Below are 16,316 nucleotides of genomic sequence, written 5' to 3'. Positions count from 1 at the left end.
CTCCAGAATTCATTATGGTCTAAGACAGAGGTCTTTAAACTATGCTGGCTGGAGAATTCTGGGAGTTGAAGTCCACAAATCTTAAAGCTGCCAAGTTGGAAGACGTCTGGTCTAAGACCATAAGAGTGGAATACTGAAATTTAGATGATCACAGATACTACCACATGTTTTCTGGGTATGGTTCAAGAGCTGGGGCTGAGTAGAAGTGCTTGTAATCTTGGCTTAGGAATCTGTCTAAATTGGAGCCATCCATTTACTTGGTACAGAAGAATGTAGGGTTTGTTTGTTTGTTTTTTGTTGGATATGGTACTGTAATCTCCACAGTACAATATATATCAGGGTTATCATTTGTCTTGACTTTAATTGGCAGATGAAATCTGGCCCAACTGATGTCTTAGACATTTGGAGTTAGAAGCCATTTTATATTTGGTAAGAAACTGGATGGAAATGTAATTTCTCCGTTGAGAGTGGAGACAGCAGCCAGTGTGGGTAGTACTCGCCCAATCAGATTGAAGGACTGAGTCTGCCAATAATTTTTAGTCCAGCCCCTGTTGCCGGGTAGACCAGCTTTTGACTCAGTCCTTCAGTTGGACGGGTGTGTGGGTCTTAACTCTGTGCTTCTTTCTGATTATATTTCTTATTACGATTTGGAATTTGTGGCTTTTTGACTCGGATTTCCTGTCTACGATTTCTGCTTTATTCCTTGGACTGGCTTTGGACTGTTTGGCTTTGGACCGTTTGACTTTGGACCATTTGACTTCGTTGTGAGTGTTGCATTTCAAATTTGGTATTTTTGGCTTGACTTTTGGCTTCTGGTGATCGGGGCTGCCTTTTCCCTGCCTTCCTCCTTTGTGGAGGGTGGCTTCTGGACCGTTTTTTTCCCCCAGACGGTGGGTTCGTTTGGCGTTTTAATAGTTAGTGCTTTCAGCGTTTTCCAAGCTCCCGAAAGGATCTTTGGTGAGAAATTTTGCGCCGCGGAGTCGGCAGCAGCCATTTTGGAGCGCTTTTCGCACTGCTCCGATATTTACAGTTTCATTTATTGACTGTCAAGCCTGCTTGGAGATTCTACTGTCAGCTATTTGCCCTTTTATGACTGTCTGACTCTGCGCTCCTGCCACTTCTGCCAGGACTAGTCAGCACTGCTGGGACCGCATTTTTATACTTGTTTGTGAATGGAGCCAGCGTTGCTGTGAGCGCTATCTGCTAATTGCTTGTGAGTGGAGCTTCGCGCTCCTGTTAGTACCTGCGGCAGCCGTTGGGGCTTTTTGGACATTAACTTGCCTCAGATTTCAACAGCCCCTGCCTGTTAGTACACTTGTTTTCCCTGTTGCATTTACTGCACATTGGACTGTGGCAGCTTAACGGCCGCCATTTGGTGATCTGACACCTAGGCATCGGCGGCCATTTTGTGGAGTCTAGCGCTCCCCTTTGGTTCTTGTGGAGTTTTTTCTGTGCTCCCTTTATTGCTGCTTGACTTCTTCATTGCTGAACTTCATTATTCAGAGGTCTAATAACCGCCTTGATGCCTAAAGCTGTGGCTAAATCTAAGCACGGCCGTGGGGCCTGTGACAATAATCAGGGTAAATCAGACACTTCGTCTGTTATCCCTCCGCTTGCCCGGGAGGCCTCCAAGGAGCCATCCCCGGCCTTACAGACAGCGTGCTCCTGCCATAAGTCTCATGTCCATCATGTTTCATCTTCCAAGGCCAAAAAACGAAGGGACAAGGTCCTAACAAAATTGTGTGCCAAGGCTAGCGCTAATCTTGTTTCAGCAACCGCTCCTGCCCCTTCCACCGGGGATACCGTGGTTCCTGTGGGTGTTTCACGACTGGTTACTCCTGACCAGCTGTCACTCCAGGATTGTCCAGTGGTCATTTTGACAACTGACTTATGGGGCTCAGGTCATCCTCCTTCCCCTCCTCTCCCGGAACCTGAGGAGCATTCGGCCAATCAGCCTGTTGAATCTCAAACTCAGCCTGATCTTTCGAGCCCAGCTGTTGCCCAGGATTCCACATCCTTGTCACCACCTGGCGTTCCTCCTGCCACAGCTGTGACTTGCCAACTCCTCCCGGTGCAACTGCAACAGCTTATTGAAGCAGTGGTGCAAAGGTCCCTGGCTGCAGGGTTCCACCCTTCTGGGGGGCTGGGTTCTTCTCGCTCAGTCGTTTCGGAGTCTCCAGAGCAGGCAGTCCAGGAGAGCGCACAGTCAGATAGGGCACCCGATTCTCCTTCTTGTTCTCATTCAAGCCATTCATCAGTTCTGACAGAAGCGGATTACAGTGACTCTGGTCTCTTGGATGATGATAACCTTCCACCGGACCAACCGGCCTTCACTGGACTCTTTCCTCAGGCGTTGTTTAAGTCCTTGCTTTTCAAGGCCGTTAATACTGCCCGTTTGTCATCTCCAAATGCTGATCCTGTTCCTGCCTCTTCTTCTTCTTCTGCGACCTTGGATCCCATGTTTGCGGAGCCTTCGAGACCGGTGACTTTGATTCCTACTCCTCCCCTCTTTTTGGATGTGGTACGATGTCAGTGGTCTTCTCCAGGGTCTGCGCCACTCCCGTCCTCGAATGACCACAAGAACTTCCAGGTGGCCGAGGATTTGGACTCCCTTCTACGAATTCCTTCTGTGGACCCTCCTGTGGCCGCCTTGTTGCCTAACGCCGGTGTTCCCGGGGATCCGGACGAAGGCCTACGGCCGGAGGAGCGTCGGTCGGACTTGGTCCTCCAGAGGTTTCATCAAAGTTCAGCTTGGGCGATTAGAGCGGCGACCACGGCCTTGTTCTTCAATCGCACTACACGCTTCTCTCCTTACCCACCTCGCTCACAATTCCGAGGTCCTGACACCGGGGGTTCTACTCCCTTTTCTTCCCCTGACTCGTTTAATCAATTCAACAGACAGTGGGGTTCCCAAGATAGGTCCTTACGGGACAAACCATTTATTTCCAAACGGCCCTTTCAAGGGGGAGGGGGTCGTTCCTACGGGCGCCGTTGTTAATTGCATTTCCGGCCCTCCCATAGGCAGCAGATTGGCTCTCTTCACCGCCATTTGGGAGCGGTCCACTTCGGACAAGTGGGTCCAGGCCACCTTACGATCAGGGCTGGCCATTGAATTTGTCTCCACCCCCTCCAAACTCCTTTGTCTCCTGTCTGATTTCTTGTAACGGTTCAGCACCTCCGGACCATCAGGGTGATTCAACTGGTGCCTCCTGGTCAGGAACGCACGGGCTTCTATTCCCGGGTTTTTCTGGTTCCTAAATCTTCGGGGGGTGGCGGCGGCGACCCATTCTGAACCTAAAACAATTGAACAGGTATGTTGTGTACCGTAAATTTAGGCCTGGCCTAAATCTTCTCCCTTTTAAAATTTTTAAATTCAAATTTTAAACACTAATTTTAATTTGTTTAATTATGGGATATTTTTAAAATTTAGCCAAATTGTTTAATCTGTTTTAATCTATTTTAAATTTTGTATTTCTGTGTTTTATCTTTTGGCTGTTCACCGCCCTGAGTCCTTCGGGAGAAGGGCGGTATAGAAATCTAATAAAATAAAATAAATAAATAAATAAATTTAAAATGCAATCTTTGAAAACAATCCTAGACGGTATGCAGAGGGGCGATCTCCTCTCTTCCATTGACCTCACAGAGGCCTATTTACACATTCCTATCCTCCCTTCCCATAGACAGTTTTTGAGATTTTGTTATGGGGGGGTGCATTACCAATATAGGGCTCTTCCCTTTGGGTTGTCCTCCATCCCCGTACCTTTACGAAAGCGTTAGCCGCCTTAGCGGCCTTCCTTAGACTCCATTCAGTTAGACTTTTGTGTTACCTTGATGATATTTTGGTATTGTCTCCCTCTGTCCAGCAAGCTGCTCCGGATGTGCGCCTTACTGTTGAGACTCTGGCGGCTCATGGCTTCTCAATTAATTTGGAGAAGAGCCACCTTTTCCCCTCCACTAGTTTGGTTCATTTAGGGGCTCTGATTGACTCTCTTCAGGGTAAGGTTTTTCTTTCCCCCGAGAGACAGGACAGTCTACGGCAGTTGGTCTCCAAGGTTGAAGGGTGTCGGGCCGTCTCACCCTATATTCTATTGCAGCTCTTGGGGAAGATGATCTCTGCCATATCCATAGTTCCCTGGGCTCAGCTACACGCCTGGGAATTTCAATGGTTTCTCTTACCATTGCAGAAGGCGGGCAGAGGCATTTCGTCCAGGCCGGTTCCAGTTCCTCAGGCCGTCTGCTGGTCCCTTTGATGGTGGCGTTCCCCCGCTCTCGCTGCAGGTTGCTTCTTCCTCGAGCCTCTGAGGGTGGTGGTGACAACGGATGCCAGTCTCCTCGGCTGGGGAGCTCATTGCCAGAGCCATCTGGAGCAAGGGACATGGACTTCCGTGGAGTCTCGACATCCAATCAACTGGCTGGAGCTGCAAGCAGTCTTTCTTGTCCTGAAGGCATTTCGTCACCTTGTGTCCGGGGCTTATGTTCTCATCCTGACAGACAACATTACCGCCAAGGCGCACCTGAACAGGTTGGGAGGCAGCAGGTCGCGATCTCTCCTGACAGTGGCAATGAAATTGGGGCTATGGGCGGAGCGCCACCTATGCTCCCTTTGGGTGGAGCACATCTCCGGTGTGATGAACTCCCAGGTGGATTGGCTGAGCTGCCATTGAGTGGACAATGCAGAGTGGCGTCTCCACCCGTGCATTTTCCGGGACCTGTCTCTCCGGTTTGGCACTCCGATTGTCGACCTCTTCGCAACGCACAAGAACGCGCAACTTCCAACGTTCTTCGCCCGATATCCGGATCCTCATGCTGCCGGCATCGACACTCTTCAGACTCCGTGGCCGACAGGCCTTTTGTATGCTTTTCCCCCGGTGTCCCTCCTCCCCAGGGTCATCCGCAAGATCTTATTTGAGCGGGAGGAAGTGATCCTTGTGGCTCCTCATTGGCCCCGGAGACCCTGGTTTGCCGACCTCGTGTCCCTCTCGGTGGCCCCATCGTGGCACATTCCCCTCGAGGACGACACCCTCTCGCAGGGTGCTCTGAATCACCCGGACCTGTCCTGGCTCAATCTGACCGCTTGGTGGTTGAGTGGAGCACGTTGAGGGTGGCCAACATTCCAGCGGATGTTATTTGAACATTGCAGGCCTCCCGCCGTTCCTCTATGGACCGTATTTACTCTGCTACCTGGTGGGCCTTCTGCTCCTGGTGTGGCCAGAACGGTATACACTCTCTCCAACCGTCCATTGTGAACATTTTGGTTTTTTTGCAGGAGGGCCTATCCCACAGTCTCTCGCCTAACACCTTACGGCGGCAGGTGGCCGCTTTGTCCTCTGTCCTTACCTGTGGTTCCTTGTTGTCCTTGGCCCAGCATCCTCTGATCCGCCATTTCCTCCGGGGCGCCATGAACCTCTGTCCTCCCATGCTGCATAGATACCCTACCTGGGATCTTCCGCTGGTGTTGAAGTCGCTGATGGGCCCTCCATACGAGCTGTTACGAACCACTAGTCTCCGGCTTCTCTCCTGTAAGGTTGCGTTCTTGGTGGCCATAACTTCTGCCCGCCGCATCTCAGAGATTGCAGCCTTGTTGACCCGTTCTGACCTTCGTGTATTTCACTCGGATCGCGTTGTCCTATGCTTGGACCCGACCTTTCTGCCAAATTCTGTTTTTCATCGTTCACAGGAGCTTATACTACCTAATTTCTGCCCCCGACCTTCTTACCCAAGGGAGAGACGTTGGCATTCTTTGGATGTCACACGGGTGTTAGGGATTTACCTAAAGAGGACTACTCCCTTCCGCTGTTCGGAATCGCTGTTCGTCTCCTTCTTGCCTGTCTCCCAAGGTGGTAAAGTTTCATCTTCTACCATTGGGCGCTGGATTCGACAGACCATCGCCTCGGCCTACGACCTTCTGGCACTTCCGCGTCCTTCACGACTTACTGCTCATTCCACCTGCAGCGCGGCTACGATGGCAGCGTGGGTGACCCAGGCTCCTTTGTTTGAGATCTGTAGAGCTGCCACTTGGACTTTGCCTGTCCTGTTCATAAGGCACTATAAATTGGATCAGTTTGCGTCGGTAGAGGCCACGTTTGGACGGCGGATCCTTCAGAGGGTCGTTGCTGGGGAAGATGTCTCTGACCAGCCTGTTCCCCCCCGAATTCAGGACAGTGAACTTGGGTATGTCCCACACTGGCTGCTGCCTCCACTCTCAATTGAGAAGGGACTTTGGTCCTACCTGATATGTTCCTTCTCGTTGAGTGGAGACAGCAGCCAGACCCTCCCTTCTTTGCTTAGGCTGGTCCTTGCTGTTTCTGTCTTTGCTACTTACCTGTGCTTCCTTCATATCCCACATGCCGAGTCTGTCTTCAAGTCTTCGCCAAAAGCTGGTCTACCCGGCAACAGGGGCTGGACTAAAAATTATTGGCAGACTCAGTCCTCCAATCTGATTGGGCGAGTACTACCCACACTGGCTGCTGTCTCCACTCAACGAGAAGGAACGTATCAGGTAGGACCAACGTCCCTTTTCATTAGTCTAGATGCCCATGAATTTGCAAGCACATATGACTTAAATTTTGTAAAATGTAAGCATATTCTACTCTGGTTTATCTTATCTAGGATACCACCAGCCCTCCTGGCACTGAATGCCAAGAACCTGAGCCAGTTGCATACACAGCCACTGAAATGACTTCTAGTCACAATTAACTAATGTTATGACTTGACAGGGTGGATTTAGTAGGATTCTCAAACATGAACATGAATTACCTGATACACTTACTATAAAGAGAAGAGCCCATTTAGCAGCTGAACTAAAAACAATTGATAATGAATCTAACTTTATAGTCTAAATAGAAATATTCAAGATAAGAGACCACATTTAGTTTCCCAAAGCAAGAACCTAGCAGCGAGCACAATCAAATTTCTCAGGTGTTGAGACAGGATATTCAGGACACGGTATTTCCATCTGTATTGACAAATGTGTCAGCTGAGCTTTCAGTTACTCATCTTTAGTTGCTCTATAACATTGATTACAGTTGAGGTACTTCTTATGTGAGGTTGGCCAATAGTCAGTCCTGTGCCAGCAATTATAAGTACAGGAGATCGTACTTGTATCAGAGTTCTTTATGACAGCTATAGATCTTATCACAGTGCAAAAATGTAAATGCTCAGGAAAAACAAGATTACTTCAAAAGTGAAGGCTCCAGGTGTGCAAGTCCAAGATTCAAATTTGAGAGCAGTCTTGTACTAATTCCAAAATCAGAAACAGCACATTCACGAACTCATATTCAAGGTTGGAAAATCATTGTTTGCTAACAGAAATTTGACTCCCAAGCCCTTTTTTTAAAGTACTGATTTGGATATGCCTGTTTTCCTGAATTACCTTTTTCTTTAGATGAGCCTCACAGAACATTTGTTTTACTCAATTGATCTTTCTGCATATTAGGGCTTAGGATATTTTCTGCTCAGAAAAAGTCAGGTGATTTATCTTGTTATGTTTTTGCAGTAGATGTCTAAGACTTGAAGTTAATTTTCCAATCATTTCTGTTCCTTAATCTTGGCTAAATTACCTGAGAACCGACTGACTCCTGATTGCCAGAGTTAGAATCTGTCTTCTACTTCAGAGTCTGACTTATCAGATGCATCTAGGATAACTTGCTGTGGCCAACTCACCATTGCCAACTCGCTATGGGACAATTCAATGCTGCATTAATCATTTCATTGAGTAACTTTTAATTATTGGTGACTACATTTTCATCAAAATTATTGTAATTTTTGTATTTCTGGATTGACTTTCTTTTATTATTATAGGTCATGATTTCATTGAAATTACTTTAACTTTTGTATTTGTTGAATTGTCCCACAGCGAGTTGGTTGATTCAGTCATCAGACAAGCTGTTCACAAAATTGCTTTGGCTAGCAAACATCATCCTACTGTTCTTCAAGTTTGTCGAATTCCAATAAACTTCAGTTCTGAAAATTCCTAACTAGCGTGGCAACCAGAACCAATACTTCTGAAAGGTATTAGGTTGGAGGAAGGCTGAGCTGTTAACATGATTAATGAGTGTGCTAAGTGGTTAGTTTTAATAGGCAGCCATATTTCTCGTGTAACATTATGGAATCTAATGTCTTTTCCTTGGAACCATAGTTTATATCAAACATTGTCCAAATTTGATTTGTTCATATTTGTCTTTTTTTTTTCTTGAGCTGACAGGGTCTTATATTCAAGGTGAAATAACAAAGTAAATATCCTAGAACAATAGTTCTTAATGTAATGAGTCATTTTGAGGATTTGGGCAAAAAATTAGCACCATCTTATATAAGCTTATTTAAAACTTATCAATTGAATTCAGTTGATTTTCTTCCAAGGTAAGTGCTTTAGCAATATCAGCCTCACAGTTAAGCACGTGTAATTAAAATTAAATCCCAAGGTGATCAATTGATCACTCCCTTGTCTGTAGAACTACAGTCATACAATTAAAGTCCATAGTTTTGTTAACTCATAGGTTACATTATATTTTAGCAGGTTTAATTCCTAGAATAAAATACATAGCTAATATACTATAACTGGAATGATAATTTTTATGGATATTAATAATCATTCTAGCTATATGGGAGCTCTGGAAAGCATCTTCTTTACATCAGCTCAATGTAAGAAGAAAAATACATATTCCTTTTAATATATGGGTTGAGCCATTATATATTTGTAAAATTTATTCTTGCAATGATTAATGTTATTACTCTGGGGCTGCTTTAACTAAAGTGCCTGGCTATATTCACTGCCTGGTGAAACTGCCATTTAGAATTCTGGCTGGGTTCTTATTTTTCAAAGCAGAGCCTTCAACAGACAGCAAGGAAAGAATGTAACAGGCATGCTTTAATGTAGTTTTAAGGTGCAATATCGCTTTAAAGAGTTGAAGGTTATAAATATCAGTTTAACAGTCAGAAGAGTAATTGCCATCACTTTGCAAGGGGAAAGTGATGCCAGGGGAAGCTTAAGCAGTCTCCAAAATGGTTCTGTTACCTGTTGTGATATGTGATATTAGCTACTATTTGTTTTCAGAGTTTGTTGAGATTAGAAAACCAAAACCAAAGCTTTTAGGATGAGCATCCATTTATGGTTTGTTTATTTCTATAAGTGATTTCATTTCTGGTTTTTCCCTTAAATTATTATTATTCAAATAGATTTTGCTGTTTCTTTGCTGGTATAATTCCTTTGGGAATTTATTTGGGATTGTTTGATGTGGCTTAATTTTTCTAAGCCATCTTGTGCAGTCTTGTAGATAAAAATGCATGGATATTTTTAAAAATACAGTACTTACATATGAAATAACATTAAGCCATTTGGTAATTTTGGCTAGAAAATGTGTAGTTGCACTTTATTTCTCTACCTCCTTTGTCCCAAACTAAAATCCACTAAACTCTAACTAAATATTTAAGGAATAAAATATAGTTTCATAGATATAGGGCAGCAGTTTTTAAACAATGTCTTTGAGGAAAATAATATCCTTAAAATTTAGAAGGATTTTTTTTTAATAAACGCAAAATCTAATGGCCTGCTGGGTTCCATCAGGATTGCTTTACTGCCACCTAGTGGTCTTCTGGAAGTCTGCATTACAGATATATATAGCCACAGCTTCCATTCATCTCTCTGAAAAATAACCATATTCCCCTCCCAGATTACTAGCGTTTTAGGCACCATCTTCCAATCAGTAGTTCTTATAATATTTAGAAGAAGACAAGACTTTTAAAGTAGAACTGATATAAGTACCGTACTTCTAATTCATTTCTTGCCTGGAGCCTATACATACATACATAAACGTTGGTTAAGATGCTGGACTAGAAGCAAGGAACCCAAGTTCTAATCCTTTTCTTAGGCATGGAGGCCAGATGATGATTTTGACCAATCACTTAATCTGAAAGTGAGAGGTCAAAAAACATCTATTTACCAGCCCTCATGGTGGATTATATAGTCCACAACTTCAGTAAAGACATCTTCATCTCACATAATATTTGTTTGGGATGATAATATATGAGCTTTGATTGATGGATTCATTCATTAGCTGCCATCAGATCAGTGTCAACACTTAGCATAGATAGATACACTTTTTCTGTGATCATCTGTCCCCTAACCTGGTATACCAAGTATTCCAATTGTGTCCCCATCTGCATGGTGAATTCATCCACCATGTTACTGGACATCCACATCTTTATACATTGGCTCAGCACTAGAATCTTCCCTGGAGAGGCTAGATATTTGCAAGATAAATAGAACATTTTGATCATTTGTACCTTGAATAAACACTTGGCTTGATTTTGTTTGGTGATGTATTTGTTTGCTTTCTTAGCAATCCATTATGCTTGTAAGCATTTTGTCCAACACCAAATTTCAAGAGCATCATTATTGTTTCTATCCTGCTTTTTCAAAGGTCAACATTCACTTTCTTAGAATGTCATAGGGAATGCCATTGCTTGAATTATTTTGATCTTTCTAACTATAGACATATTACAGCATCCAGATATCTTTTCCAAGGTCTTCATGGTTATTCTATACTAGTTAAGATACAACAAATACTAGTTGTGGCATATTTCTTGATTGTTTGTTCCTCACACTCCTCCCATATTTGCTGGATCTTCTTTGAATAAATTAGTATCTGCCTATTGATGTTCTTCAGCATACCAAGTGAAATAACTGCCTATAATGATTAAGCAGCACACCAGAAGGTGGGAGGTTATATTTATATCTCTATATCTATATCTACATGCTATAAATTTATATCTATCTGTCTAATCTGTCTATCTTATTTCTATCTGCTGTACACATAAACAGATACACATATATGTATTTCTATGTACACAGATATGTACATATATGCATAGGTATGTATATACAAACACACACACACACACATACATGCTTACAAACATGTTTATATCTTCCTTCTAGAGTCTTCATTACTTAGGGCAGCTTATAAGAAGTAAAAGTAATAAGTAAGGCTGATCAGTCTACTTTTTATATATAGCTGTTATGTAATATTAGAGTAACATTTGAATCTTAGAATAGCCATATCCTTGGAATCATCATTATCAAACTAGATAATTTATTTAAAATATTCTAAATACCCCACCCTGAATAGCAGCATGTGGTCAGAATGGAAAAACAAGTGAATGAACAGTTTATTTGAACATAATAATCTTTAAAATGATTAGATACTAATAAAATGATTCTATTATTTTAATACATTGAAGTACTTCAGGGAATTAAGCCAAAAAAGTACTTGCTCTTCTATGTCTTCCACTTTTAATACTTTAAAAATCAGCTATTTTGACTATACCATTTATGTTATAGAAGATATACCTACTTTGTTATTTTTGTTCAATTTTCGCTATAATAGAAGAAGTTATCTTGGTAGGTTACACTATGTACATTAATACTGCTTTGACCTCTGTGTTAAGGTTCCTGTCCATGTTGGAGGAAGAGGTATACAGTCAAAATTCTCCTATCTGGGATCCAGATTTCATAACTTCCACTTCTCGAAGCAGCCAACTAGGCATCCAAACAGGTAAATATTATAATGCAGAACAAGATGAAGACCAAAATAATTTCTGTGTTAACTTTATTCAGTTAATGGACAGTTTTGTGTCACTTATAAAGGCATAAAGATTATCTTCTAATTTAATTTGAATATTATGTACATAGCATTTATAATTATGGTTCTTCTATTTTATTTATTAAATTTATATGCCTTCCATCTCATTGTCAAGTGACTCTGCACAATTTACATGCATCATAAAAACAAAGGTACAAAAAATTAAATACTAAAATGAACAGAGATTTAATAAGTTAAAAAAAACAGAATACTACAGGAGACAGGATCTTTTCCTAGTCAACCAACTACCTTCAACACTGAATGTCCGACCAGGACTCAGGGCCAATCATCAGAGCCACATTTTGAGGCTCTTACAGAAGGCAAAGAGGATAGGGTCCGGAATGGGACAACTCATTGCAGCCAACATAGCACAGCCAGCTCCCTGCCACCAGCTCGCCACTGCCAAGTCTCCCTGGCCAACTCACTAGCACCAAGTCACTGCAGGACAACTTCACATTGCCAATTTGCTGTGCGGGCAACTTGCCATGGGTGTCCAGAGGGAGAATCGAGTGGGTGGGTGAACAAGCAGGTGAGGAGACAGCAGGGTGGTGGCAGGGAACTCCCCAGTTTCACATTCCTGCTGCTGCTGTGCTGAGTTCTGGGCCAAAAAAGCTAGGAACTATGGTGTCAGTGGATGGGGCAGGTGGGAGGGAGGCAGCGGCTGTCGGGGACATCCCCTGCCACTGCCATATTGAGCTCTGGGCTAAAGCCAGAATTGGTAGTGCTGGGGTGTATGAAAATAGGACACCATTGGCCACTGCTGCCTCCCCACTGCCCAACCTGCCCATTGAATTCAGTGGCAGTGGCAGGGGGTGTGAAAATGGAAAGCCCCTTGCCCCACCGATCTGCACTCTATCCACCCGCTTGCTAGCCCACCCACCTGGGTCTGTCTCTGACCTCTTGCGCGAGTTGTCCCTGGGATGAGTTGACCACATAGAATTTTCTTGTAACAACTTAGTGGCCTTGAGCTGGCTACTCCAAATTGTCCTAAACCTATAGAGGTGTATCTCCTCTGGAGGGCTGCAGTGTTTCAGAGAACATCATGTTTTGCTGTAATTTTGTCCAGGAAAAATCTTGTAGAGAGTCCTTGTTTAAATAAGAAATAAGCAGGAGGTATGTAGTTAGATTTTTATTTAACACCTTTCTATAGAAGCAGAGACACATTTACTTAAATTTACACAATATCAACACAAGAGAATACGTATAGCTCCATTTTCTCTGAGGTTCTCTGAGCTTAATTGTTTTCTTGAAGATTGTTTACTACCAGTAACATCAGTATGTGGAAAACTGAGCTTTGCTATTTATATGTAGTAGTTTGCCTTGCCAATTTTAGTAGAGATGTTGTTTCCTTCTTAGTAGTTCCTTGATTAGGGCATTGTTTCCTCTCTGATAGTTGATTTTGTTCTGTTTCCTATATCAGGATTTTAGTTGCTTGTGAAGATGTGTTCTAGGCTGTTTGTTTCCCATCCAAGTTTTTGATTGTGTCTTTTAAATAATATGTAAAATGGGGTTATGTCTCTGTGTCTATTGATGGCTTATTTGGGTGAATGCCAAGCTTCTAGGAATTCCCTTGCATTTTTTTATTTGGCTTGATCAATAACGTTAACAGTTTCCCAGTTGAAACGAGGAGTTTTTGTCATATCTTCTGACTGCCAGCAGATGTTCATGGAAAGCAGTCTGCTAGTCTTTTTTAACAGCCTACATAGTGTTTACACTGTACAATGAATCCAATTTTTCCTCTTTGGCCGCTGAGTCTTTTGGTTTGCTTAAGATGTTTTGGAAGGATTTTGTTGCTTGGTTAACTTCAGTGATAATGAATGGTTATACCTAGTAGTCTGTTTCATTGTCTCAGAGATGTTTTTGATGTATGGGAATATTTTTTTTGTGTAGGCTGTAATAGTTGAGCATTGTACTTAGCCACTTTGTGATGAAGTTGCTGGTAACTATTGGAAGATGACTTATAAGTGGTCTGCTTCCCCTTTTTGATATTCCAGGTTACTACAGTGAGTTTGTACTTAGAATAATGTTTGTATGCAGTTCTTGTTCTGAGTGGTTGGGTTGTTGTTTTGACAGTGAAGCTCTAATGTGAGTTACGTTTTAATAAACATGAGTTTCTAATTTGCCAATGTTTCTTTGCTCATGAGGGTTTCCAGGAAGGATAATATGGTGCTGCCTTCTTTTGAAACTATTTCTGTATTCCAATATGATGCTTATTGTCTCATATATCTTCTCTACTGTTCCTGTTTTAATATGACAGAGACATAAGGAAGAAACAGCAACAGGTAAACAGGGAAGATACAATAACAGAGACAAGGAATCATCAAGGAAGAAGCCATATGCTCACTAAGATTGACAGGACAACTTATTACCCTGTTTTCCCCAAAATAAGACATCCCCTGATAATAAGCCCAATCAGGCTTTTGAGAGCATGGCAATAAAGCCAAGTGCTTATTTCAGGATCAATAAAATATAAGAAGGGGTCTTATTTTTGGGGAAACACGGTATATATAAACAGCTATCAAATTCCATTTTCACTTGCACTGATAATGTTATCTAGTCTGATAATAAAGTATCTGAAAACAAGTGATTGGTTTGGAAGTAAAAAGGCTGGAATATTGAATGCAGAAAGTTTTGATCTTGAATTTGGATGGCATGCTTACCTATTTTATGATGACAAAGTTGATAAAGTATTTAAAAGTCATATACTTAGAGACTCTTTGATGAGAGTTTGGAAGAAGCACCGACTCAAATGGGATTATAAAATACCGCTATGGCTGGATCTTGGTCATACCTTGTGGAATACAAATATAATGTCACTCGGGGGGTTTTTATACAAAGAGGTTCTTTTTACAGATGCGGGCAGATGGCAGTTGAAGACATTGCAGACACTGTTGGACGAAGGGATTAATTTAACCTGGTTACAATATAATCAATTACAATTGAGATGGAAAGAGGACCAAAAAACTGGTATTATGTTGCATGAGGAAGAATTGGTTAGACATATAAGAGAGAAAGGTCCAATGCATATTAAAAGGCTTTACAATGTTTTGCTAGAAAGGGATTCAGAAACGGAATTAGTTAAAGATTGTATGATTAAGTGGGCACAAAATTTTGAAGAACCAGTGATGTTGGAAACATGGGAAAAAATTTGGGTTCAGAATGTTAAATTTACACAGTCGCAGAATTTGAGGGAAAATTTTTATAAAATGTTTTATAGATGGCATCTAGATCCTAAAAAGTTGTCATGTATGTACCCTAATGTTCAGCCAAAATGTTGGAGATGTGAATGTTTGGATGCTACGTATTATCATGTTTGGTGGACCTGTAGGAAAGTTAAGGCTTTTTGGATAAAAATATGGTGGGTCATGCAGAATGTTTTGAAGAAAAAAATTCAATTTTCTCCACAATTGTTTTTATTGGGCATAGTTAAGGGTTTTACACGGGATGAAACAAAATTAATATTGTATATGATAACAGCAGCAAGATTGTTGATAGGTAAATATTGGAAGAATGAAGCTTTGCCTACTATCGAGGAATGGACTTCGAAGATGGCTAGTTTTGCAGAGATGGCGAAGATTTCAGCATATTTAAAAGATTGTTCACAAGAGACTTATGAATGGGAATGGAAAAGGTGGATAGAATATGTTCAGAACAAATACCAAATTAGAAAGTATCAAATAGCTTTTATTTGAAAACAATGTATTAGAAATATTTTAATATAAAGAGACAAAGAGGGAAAATTATGTAGGGGGAGGGATGGGTTCAGGTATATATATCAGTGTTATTAGTTATGAGTACATAATAGGGAAGTCTGGGGGGGGGAGGGTTAGGGAGGGTTAGGGAGGACGGGAAGTTTGGGGAGGGAGGTGGGGGGGTGAAAAAAAAGGGGTAATAAAAATAAAAAAAAAAAAAAATAAAGTATCTGAAAAAAAAATAAACAAAACAAAACAAGAACAAGCTCAGAGAGCATTAAGAACCAACAATTTCAAAGTGCAATTGTTGGCCTGACAAACTACTAGAAGCTGCTAAGATTACGCCTCTTAAATAAGTAGCTATTTGTTAATAATAATACTTCACACTATGTAAAATTTATGTAACAGATCCCTCAAGAGTTTGAAACATTGTATTGTGATTCTCTAGTTCTTCAGTTAAGATCTTCACTTGCTTTCATTAGGGTCAGTCTCACATTAGCTCAGATTAATTCAAGGCATGACATCTGGAAAACAATTCTAAATTCAAAATGAAAACCAGACTAACTTCAAATGCTAGAATGTAAACACTTAAAAGCAATTTCTAAATTTTAGATAAGAGCAAGTGAAATGGTATCCAGTAAAAATTCAGATTGGCTAAAAAGCCAGTTTACTTGGAGAAATTGAACCTTATAATGCTAGATATTAAAATCATCAAGGAATAGATTTTGGAAAAAATCACTAGACAAGTGTCTGTTAGTTACCTTTAGCAAGGATTGGGCTGATAGGCCAGAGACCTGATTTGTTAAATAGTTCTTTTGCAAGGGTCGGTCACCTCTCAATATATCTTATGAATAGATGTTCAGATTTTGGAATTTCTGGTTAACAGTTTTAGATGAAAGGACCAGGAATTATTTCAATTTATGCTTATTACAGTCATGGACCAGCACAAAAAATTAAACATTAAAATAAAGCAAAACTGAACAGA

At 41.6% G+C, this 16,316-nt stretch overlaps 1 protein-coding gene across 5 annotated transcripts in view; it reads left to right on the top strand.

Annotated features, from left to right (window-relative positions):
• KAT2B (lysine acetyltransferase 2B) overlaps positions 1-16,316 on the top strand; it is a 111,791-nt gene that overhangs the window by 51,194 nt on the left and 44,281 nt on the right. For 4 of the 5 annotated variants that reach the window (XM_087892576.1, XM_034402238.3, XM_087892575.1 and 1 more), the window contains exon 7: positions 11,446-11,552. In XM_087892576.1, the coding sequence (XP_087748702.1) occupies positions 11,446-11,552 (107 nt within the window). Of the gene's footprint in view, positions 1-3,847; positions 6,172-11,445; positions 11,553-16,316 lie in introns of those variants that run through there. The other variant, XM_060685756.2, reaches the window with a different exon arrangement.

Source organism: Pantherophis guttatus, chromosome 4, assembly GCF_059756535.1.
Source record: "Pantherophis guttatus breed Tessera chromosome 4, ASM5975653v1, whole genome shotgun sequence".
NCBI lineage: Eukaryota > Metazoa > Chordata > Lepidosauria > Squamata > Colubridae > Pantherophis > Pantherophis guttatus.
Note: the sequence above shows the minus strand (reverse complement) of the source record. Positions and strands in the feature narration are given on the sequence as shown.